Source organism: Salmo salar, chromosome ssa26 (genome assembly GCF_905237065.1).
Source record: "Salmo salar chromosome ssa26, Ssal_v3.1, whole genome shotgun sequence".
NCBI lineage: Eukaryota > Metazoa > Chordata > Actinopteri > Salmoniformes > Salmonidae > Salmo > Salmo salar.
Window position 1 is genome coordinate 51,986,180 of NC_059467.1, and position 10,000 is coordinate 51,996,179.

Genomic DNA, 10,000 nt, shown 5'->3' on the forward strand with positions numbered 1-10,000 from the left:
GAACGCTACATTAACCCCATCTACCCCTAATGCAGAACGCTACATTAACCCCCTCTACCCCTAATGCAGAACGCTACATTAACCCCTCCCCCCTAATGCAGAACACTACATTAACCCCCTCTACCCCTCTACCCCCTAATGCAGAACGCTACATTAACCCCCTCTACCCCTAATGCAGAACGCTACATTAACCCCCTTAATGCAGAACACTACATTAACCCCCTCTACCCCCTTAATGCAGAATGCTACATTAACCCCCTCTACCCCTCTACCCCTAATGCAGAACGCTACATTAACCCCCTCTACCCCCTAATGCAGAACGCTACATTAACCCCCTCTACCCCCTCCCTAATGCAGAACACTACATTAACCCCCTCTACCCCCCTAATGCAGAACACTACATTAACCCCCTCTACCCCCTTAATGCAGAACACTACATTAACCCCCTCTACCCCCTCTACCCCCTAATGCAGAACGCTACATTAACCCCCTCTACCCCCTTAATGCAGAACGCTACATTAACCCCTCCCTAATGCAGAACGCTACATTAACCCCTCTACCCCCTAATGCAGAATGCTACATTAACCCCTCACCCCTCTACCCCCTAATGCAGAACGCTACATTAACCCCCTCTACCCCTAATGCAGAACGCTACATTAACCCCCTCTACCCCCTTAATGCAGAACACTACATTAACCCCTCTACCCCATAATGCAGAACACTACATTAACCCCCTCTACCCCCATAATGCAGAACGCTACATTAACCCCCTCACCCCTCTACCCCCTAATGCAGAACGCTATATTAACCCCCTCTACCCCCTAATGCAGAACGCTATATTAACCCCCTCCACCCCCTCCTTCCTCTCCCCCTGACTAGCTGCTCTGCTGGGTGATAAGGACTGACCTAGAATCAGAGAAAACAGTATAAACCCTGACTAGCTGCTCTGCTGGGTGATAAGGACTGACCTAGAATCAGAGAAAACAGTATAAACCCTGACTAGCTGCTCTGCTGGGTGATAAAGACTGACCTAGATCAACACCCTGACTAGCTGCTCTGCTGGGTGATAAAGACTGACCTAGAATCAGAGAAAACAGTATAAACCCTGACTAGCTGCTCTGCTGGGTGATAAAGACTGACCTAGAATCAGAGAAAACAGTATAAACCCTGACTAGCTGCTCTGCTGGGTGATAAGGACTGACCTAGAATCAGAGAAAACAGTATAAACCCTGACTAGCTGCTCTGCTGGGTGATAAAGACTGACCTAGAATCAGAGAAAACAGTATAAACCCTGACTAGCTGCTCTGCTGGGTGATAAAGACTGACCTAGAATCAGAGAAAACAGTATAAACCCTGACTAGCTGCTCTGCTGGGTGATAAAGACTGACCTAGAATCAGAGAAAACAGTATAAACCCTGACTAGCTGCTCTGCTGGGTGATAAGGACTGACCTAGAATCAGACAAAACAGTGAACCACAGTAGCAGGTCTGGTCCCCTGTATAGACATGAACAATGCTCTTCAGCAGAAAACTCTGTGTGTCTGTGTGTGTGTGTGTGTGTGTGTGTGTGTGTGTGTGTGTGTGTTTTCTCATGTGACATGGGGCTCAGTAAGATATGAGTCAGATTAAATGTTTTATTTATTTAACCTTTATTTAACTAGGCAAGTCAGTTAAGAACAAATTCTTATTTTCAATGACGGCCTACACCGGCCAAACCCGGACGACGCTGGTCCAAATGTAAAATATACTGAACTAAAATATAGACCCAACATGGAACAATTTCAAGTTATTACTGAGTTACAGTTCATTTACCGTAACACCCTGTATATAGCCTCCACATTGGCTCTGTAGCGGTACCCCCGGTATATAGCCTCCACATTGACTCTGTACCGTAACACCCTGTATATAGCCTCCACATTGACTCTGTACCGGTACCCCCTGTATATAGCCTCCACATTGACTCTGTACCGGTACCCCCGGTATATAGCCTCCACATTGACTCTGTACCGGTACCCCCTGTATATAGCCTCCACATTGACTCTGTACCGGTACACCCTGTATATAGCCTCCACATTGACTCTGTACCGGTACCCCCTGTATATAGCCTCCACATTGACTCTGTACCGTAACACCCTGTATATAGCCTCCACATTGACTCTGTACCGGTACCCCCTGTATATAGCCTCCACATTGACTCTGTACCGTAACACCCTGTATATAGCCTCCACATTGACTCTGTACCGGTATCCCCGGTATATAGCCTCCACATTGACTCTGTACCGGTACACCCTGTATATAGCCTCCACATTGACTCTGTACCGTAACACCCTGTATATAGCCTCCACATTGACTCTGTACCGTAACACCCTGTATATAGCCTCCACATTGACTCTGTACCGTAACACCCTGTATATAGCCTCCACATTGACTCTGTACCGTAACACCCTGTATATAGCCTCCACATTGACTCTGTACCATAACACCCTGTATATAGCCTCCACATTGACTCTGTACCGTAACACCCTGTATATAGCCTCCACATTGACTCTGTACCGTAACACCCTGTATATAGCCTCCACATTGACTCTGTACCGGTACCACCTGTATATAGCCTCCACATTGACTCTGTACCGTAACACCCTGTATATAGCCTCCACATTGACTCTGTACCGTAACACCCTGTATATAGCCTCCACATTGACTCTGTACCGTAACACCCTGTATATAGCCTCCACATTGACTCTGTACCGTAACACCCTGTATATAGCCTCCACGTTGACTCTGTACCGTAACACCCTGTATATAGCCTCCACATTGACTCTGTACCGTAACACCCTGTATATAGCCTCCACATTGACTCTGTACCGTAACACCCTGTATATAGCCTCCACATTGACTCTGTACCGTAACACCCTGTATATAGCCTCCACATTGACTCTGTACCGTAACACCCTGTATATAGCCTCCACATTGACTCTGTACCATAACACCCTGTATATAGCCTCCACATTGACTCTGTACCGTAACACCCTGTATATAGCCTCCACATTGACTCTGTACCGTAACACCCTGTATATAGCCTCCACATTGACTCTGTACCGGTACCCCCTGTATATAGCCTCCACATTGACTCTGTACCGTAACACCCTGTATATAGCCTCCACATTGACTCTGTACCGTAACACCCTGTATATAGCCTCCACATTGACTCTGTACCGTAACACCCTGTATATAGCCTCCACATTGACTCTGTACCGTAACACCCTGTATATAGCCTCCACATTGACTCTGTACCGGTACCCCCCTGTATATAGCCTCCACATTGACTCTGTACCGTAATACCCTGTATATAGCCTCCACATTGACTCTGTACCGTAATACCCTGTATATAGCCTCCACATTGACTCTGTACCGGTACCCCCTGTATATAGCCTCCACATTGACTCTGTACCGTAACACCCTGTATATAGCCTCCACATTGACTCTGTACCGTAACACCCTGTATATAGCCTCCACATTGACTCTGTACCGTAACACCCTGTATATAGCCTCCACATTGACTCTGTACCGTAACACCCTGTATATAGCCTCCACATTGACTCTGTACCGTAATACCCTGTATATAGCCTCCACATTGACCCTGTACCGTAACACCCTGTATATAGCCTCCACATTGACTCTGTACCGTAATACCCTGTATATAGCCTCCACATTGGCTCTGTACCGGTACCACCTGTATATAGCCTCCACATTGACTCTGTACCGTAACACCCTGTATATAGCCTCCACATTGACTCTGTACCGTAACACCCTGTATATAGCCTCCACATTGACTCTGTACCGTAACACCCTGTATATAGCCTCCACATTGACTCTGTACCGTAACACCCTGTATATAGCCTCCACATTGACTCTGTACCGGTACCCCCTGTATATAGCCTCCACATTGACTCTGTACCGTAATACCCTGTATATAGCCTCCACATTGACTCTGTACCGTAATACCCTGTATATAGCCTCCACATTGACTCTGTACCGGTACCCCCTGTATATAGCCTCCACATTGACTCTGTACCGTAATACCCTGTATATAGCCTCCACATTGACTCTGTACCGTAATACCCTGTATATAGCCTCCACATTGACTCTGTACCGTAATACCCTGTATATAGCCTCCACATTGACTCTGTACCGTAACACCCTGTATATAGCCTCCACATTGACTCTGTACCGTAACACCCTGTATATAGCCTCCACATTGACTCTGTACCGTAATACCCTGTATATAGCCTCCACATTGACTCTGTACCGTAACACCCTGTATATAGCCTCCACATTGACTCTGTACCGGTGCCCCTGTATAAAGCCTCCACATTGACTCTGTACCGTAATACCCTGTATATAGCCTCCACATTGACTCTGTACCGTAACACCCTGTATATAGCCTCCACATTGACTCTGTACCGTAATACCCTGTATATAGCCTCCACATTGACTCTGTACCGTAACACCCTGTATATAGCCTCCACATTGACTCTGTACCGTAACACCCTGTATATAGCCTCCACATTGACTCTGTACCGTAACACCCTGTATATAGCCTCCACATTGACTCTGTACCGTAACACCCTGTATATAGCCTCCACATTGACTCTGTACCGTAACACCCTGTATATAGCCTCCACATTGACTCTGTACCGTAACACCCTGTATATAGCCTCCACATTGACTCTGTACCGTAACACCCTGTATATAGCCTCCACATTGACTCTGTACCGTAACACCCTGTATATAGCCTCCACATTGACTCTGTACCGTAACACCCTGTATATAGCCTCCACATTGACTCTGTACCGTAACACCCTGTATATAGCCTCCACATTGACTCTGTACCGTAACACCCTGTATATAGCCTCCACATTGACTCTGTACCGTAATACCCTGTATATAGCCTCCACATTGTTATTTTACTGCTGCTCTTTAATTATTGGTTCTTTTTCTATTTAAATATTTTTTTTGTTTTTGTTTTTTACTTCAGTTTATTTTAGTAAATACTTTAACACTTATTTTTCTTAAAATTGCATTGTTGGTTTTAAGTGCTCGTAAGTAAGCATTTCACTGTAATGTCTACACCTGTTGTACTCAGCGCATGTGACAAATAACATTTGAAGTCAATTGAAATAAATTCATTAGGTCCTAATCTATGGATTTCACATGACTGGGCAGGGGTGCAGCCATGGGTGGGCCTTAGAGGGCATAGGTCCACCCACTGCCAGGCCCAGCCAATCAGAATGAGTTTTCCCCACAGAGGGGCTTTACAACAGACAGAAATCCAACTTGACAGGACATCAAATCATGTCCACCAACTGACTATCAAAGCAGCCATTGTGGTCAAATCAATCAGTGAACAATGCATCAAAGACAGAGACTGTGGCCGGGCCAGAATAGGCCCACTACTGGTGTAAAGTAGTGCACTATGAAGGGAATAGGGTGCCATTTGGGACACAAACGAGGTGTCAGGTCCTTAGACCCAGTAATAACATGATGTTATCTGGAAACATTGTGTGTTGGGGAGGAGGGGGTCCGTGGGACCAGGAGGTCTGGTGAGGGGCTTCATTAGGGGACGGACCTCTGTGGCTGAGGGCGATAACCCTGCTCCTCTGTCATTGTTAGCAGTGACCTGGAATGGAAGGAACAACATACGTGTCCTAGAACCCTCACAACATCAGACAGAGCACTCAGAGATTCTAGAACCCTCACAACATCAGACAGACTGAGCACTCAGTTCTAGAACCCTCACAACATCAGACAGACAGAGCACTCAGTTCCAGAACCCTCACAACATCAGACAGAGCACAGCACAGGCAGGTCACGTTTTTGACTGCACTGGGCCTTTAATGATTGAGACTAACAGTGTGGGGCAAGAGAAGGCAATTTGATGTCACTTTGTACAAGTTTTGACTGCTTGTTATCAATCTTTTATTTTTTCGAATTTTGCTAACAGTTCTAGAACCCTCACAACATCAGACAGAGCACTCAGAGATTCTAGAACCCTCACAACATCAGACAGACAGAGCACTCAGTTCTAGAACCCTCACAACATCAGACAGACAGAGCACTCAATTCCAGAACCCTCACAACATCAGACAGACAGAGCACTCAGTTCTAGAACCCTCACAACATCAGACAGACAGAGCACTCAGTCCTAGAACCCTCACAACATCAGACAGACAGAGCACTCAGTTCTAGAACCCTCACAACATCAGACAGACAGAGCACTCAGTTCTAGACACCTCACAACATCAGACAGAGCACTCAGAGATTCCAGAACCCTCACAACATCAGACAGACAGAGCACTCAGTTCTAGACACCTCACAACATCAGACAGACAGACCACTCAATTCTAGAACCCTCACAACGTCAGACAGACAGAGCACTCAGTCCTAGAACTCTCACAACATCAGACAGACAGAGCACTCAGTTCTAGAACCCTCACAACATCAGACAGACAGAGCACTCAGTTATAGAACCCTCACAACATCAGACAGACAGAGCACTCAGTTCTAGACACCTCACAACATCAGACAGAGCACTCAGAGATTCCAGAACCCTCACAACATCAGACAGACAGAGCACTCAGTTCTAGAACCCTCACAACATCAGACAGACAGAGCACTCAATTCTAGAACCCTCACAACATCAGACAGACAGAGCACTCAGTTCTAGAACCCTCACAACGTCAAACAGACAGAGCACTCAGTTCTAGAACCCTCACAACATGAGACAGACAGAGCACTCAGTTCTAGAACCCTCACATCAGACAGACAGAGCACTCAGTTCTAGAACCCCCACAACATCAGACAGACAGAGCACTCAGTTCTAGAACCCTCACAACATCAGACAGACAGAGCACTCAGTTCTAATACCCTCACAACATCAGACAGACAGACAGAGCACTCAGTTCTAGAACCCTCACAACATCAGACAGGCAGAGCAATCAGTTCTAGAACCCTCACAACATCAGACAGACAGAGCACTCAGTTCTAGAACCCTCACAACATCAGAGAGACAGACAGAGCACTCGGTTCTAGAACCCTCACAAATCAGACAGACAGACAGAGCACTCAGTTCTAGAACCCCCACAACATCAGACAGACAGAGCACTCGGTTCTAGAACCCTCACAACATCAGACAGACAGACAGAGCACTCGGTTCTAGAACCCTCACAACATCAGACAGACAGAGCACTCGGTTCTAGAACCCTCACAACATCAGACGGGCAGACAGAGCACTCGGTTCTAGAACCCTCACAACATCAGACAAACAGAGCACTCAGTTCTAGAACCCCCACAACATCAGACAGAGCACTCAGTTCTAGAACCCCCACAACATCAGACAGAGCACTCAGTTCTAGAACCCCCACAACATCAGACAGAGCACTCAGAGGTTCTAGAACCCTCACAACATCAGACAGAGCACTCAGAGGTTCTAGAACCACCACAACATCAGACAGAGCCCTCAGAGGTTCTAGAACCCCCCACAACATCAGACAGAGCACTCAGAGGTTCTAGAACCCTCACAACATCAGACAGAGCACTCAGAGGTTCTAGAACCCTCACAACATCAGACAGAGCACTCAGAGGTTCTAGAACCCTCACAACATCAGACAGAGCACTCAGAGGTTGTAGAACCCTCACAACATCAGACAGAGCACTCAGAGGTTGTAGAACCCTCACAACATCAGACAGAGCACTCAGAGGTTCTAGAACCCTCACAACATCAGACAGAGCACTCAGAGGTTCTAGAACCCTCACAACATCAGACAGAGCTGAGTTGTTCCTTTCACCAGGACCTTAAGACTGCTGTCTGTCTGTCTGTCTGTCTGTCTGTCTGTCTGTCTGTCTGTCTGTCTGTCTGTCTGTCTGTCTGTCTGTCTGTCTGTCTGTCTGTCTGTCTGTCTGTCTCGCCTGTCTGCCTCGTCTGTCTCGCCTGTCTGCCTCGTCTGTCTGTCTGTCTGCCTCGTCTGTCTGTCTGTCTGTCTGTCTGTCTGTCTGTCTGTCCAGGCCTGGAGTTGGTCCTGGCAAAGTAAGAAACACCCAGGCTTCAGGATGACTCAGGGCCTGTTGGGGGGGATAGTCAGGGCTGGACCCTTATTCCACCAGAGAGGAGAGTGGTATCTGAGCAACGGTATCTGAGCAACGGTATCTGAGCAACGGTATCTGAGCAACGGCATCTGAGCAACGGCATCTGAGCAACGGTATCTGAGCAACGGTATCTGAGCAACGGCATCTGAGCAACGGTATCTGAGCAACGGCGTTGCAGTCTGGAGACACAACACATCTCCATATAAATACATTAACCTTTATTTGGTAGGGTCCAGAGTTTTTCCCCCATCTCTCCATCACAACTGTCATCATCAGACCGGTCCAGGGTCGACTCATCCAGCTTCTAACGCTGTTGTTGACTAGAACCTGGTCCTAACCAGAGGCAGACGGTCTAATCTCTGCAGGACACCACAAACCCAGTCCAGCAGAAGAACAGCTCGTCTTCAGAGGAACTGGAACTCACCCCCAGTGTAATGAGGCTTGTCGTTTACCCAGTTTACTGATACTGACCAGGTGAACGATTTGTTCCACATGATTGGCAGAAGGACGTGGTCTGACAGGAAGCTGGGATGTTTCTCCACTGTATGTGTTTCTCTGTTAAAAAACCCGCTAACAGCAGTCACAGCGTCTGTAAAACACTCTTCCCTGGTATCCTGTTTGACTGTGTCTTACCTGTAGTATGTTGAAGGCTTTAAACAGAGCGGGGACAGGGGAACACCTCCGGCAGTCCACCAGGACTGTCAACCCTAGGGAACGCACCTCCTTCCTGTAACACACAGGATATGACATCAGAGACAGAGACTCAACTCACAACAGTAAGCTCTTCAGAACAGTAGAGTCAGGGAGAAAGAAAAACCAGCAGGACTGTGGGACATGAGGGTCTGTGTTGCCGTCTACACCCCTAACCCGTCTACACCCCTACACCCCTAACCCGTCTACACCCCTAACCCGTCTACACCCCTAACCCGTCTACACCCCTACACCCCTAACCCGTCTACACCCCTAACCCATCTACACCCCTAACCGGTCTACACCCCTAACCCGTCTACACCCCTACACCCCTAACCCGTCTACACCCCTAACCCGTCTACACCCCTAACCCGTCTACACCCCTAACCCGTCTACACCCCTAACCCGTCTACACCCCTACACCCCTAACCCGTCTACACCCCTAACCCGTCTACACCCCTAACCCGTCTACACCCCTAACCCGTCTACACCCCTAACCCGTCTACACCCCTAACCGGTCTACACCCCTAACCCTAACCCGTCTACACCCCTAACCCGTCTACACCCCTACACCCCTAACCCGTCTACACCCCTAACCGGTCTACACCCCTAACCCTAACCCGTCTACACCCCTAACCCGTCTACACCCCTACACCCCTAACCCGTCTACACCCCTAACCCGTCTACACCCCTACACCCCTAACCCGTCTACACCCCCTAACCCGTCTACACCCCCTAACCCGTCTACACCCCTACACCCCTAACCCGTCTACACCCCTAACCCGTCTACACCCCTACACCCCTAACCCGTCTACACCCCTAACCCGTCTACACCCCTACACCCCTAACCCGTCTACACCCCTAACCCGTCTACACCCCTACACCCCTAACCCGTCTACACCCCTACACCCCTAACCCGTCTACACCCCTAACCCGTCTCACACCCCTACACCCCTAACCCGTCTACACCCCTAACCCGTCTACACCCCTACACCCCTAACCCGTCTACACCCCTAACCGGTCTACACCCCTAACCCTAACCCGTCTACACCCCTAACCCGTCTACACCCCTAACCCGTCTACACCCCTACACCCCTAACCCGTCTACACCCCTAACCCGTCTACACCCCTACACCCCTAACCCGTCTACACCCCTAACCGGTCTA

General features: G+C 48.4%; 1 protein-coding gene across 1 annotated transcript in view; it reads right to left on the bottom strand.

The window, feature by feature from the left end:
• Positions 1 to 10,000, bottom strand: part of LOC106594334 (puratrophin-1) — a 159,138-nt gene that overhangs the window by 142,622 nt on the left and 6,516 nt on the right. Inside the window, exon 3 of the mRNA XM_045708322.1 lies at positions 8,778 to 8,871. Coding sequence (XP_045564278.1) covers positions 8,778 to 8,871 — 94 coding nt within the window. The remainder of the gene's footprint in view (positions 1 to 8,777; positions 8,872 to 10,000) is intronic.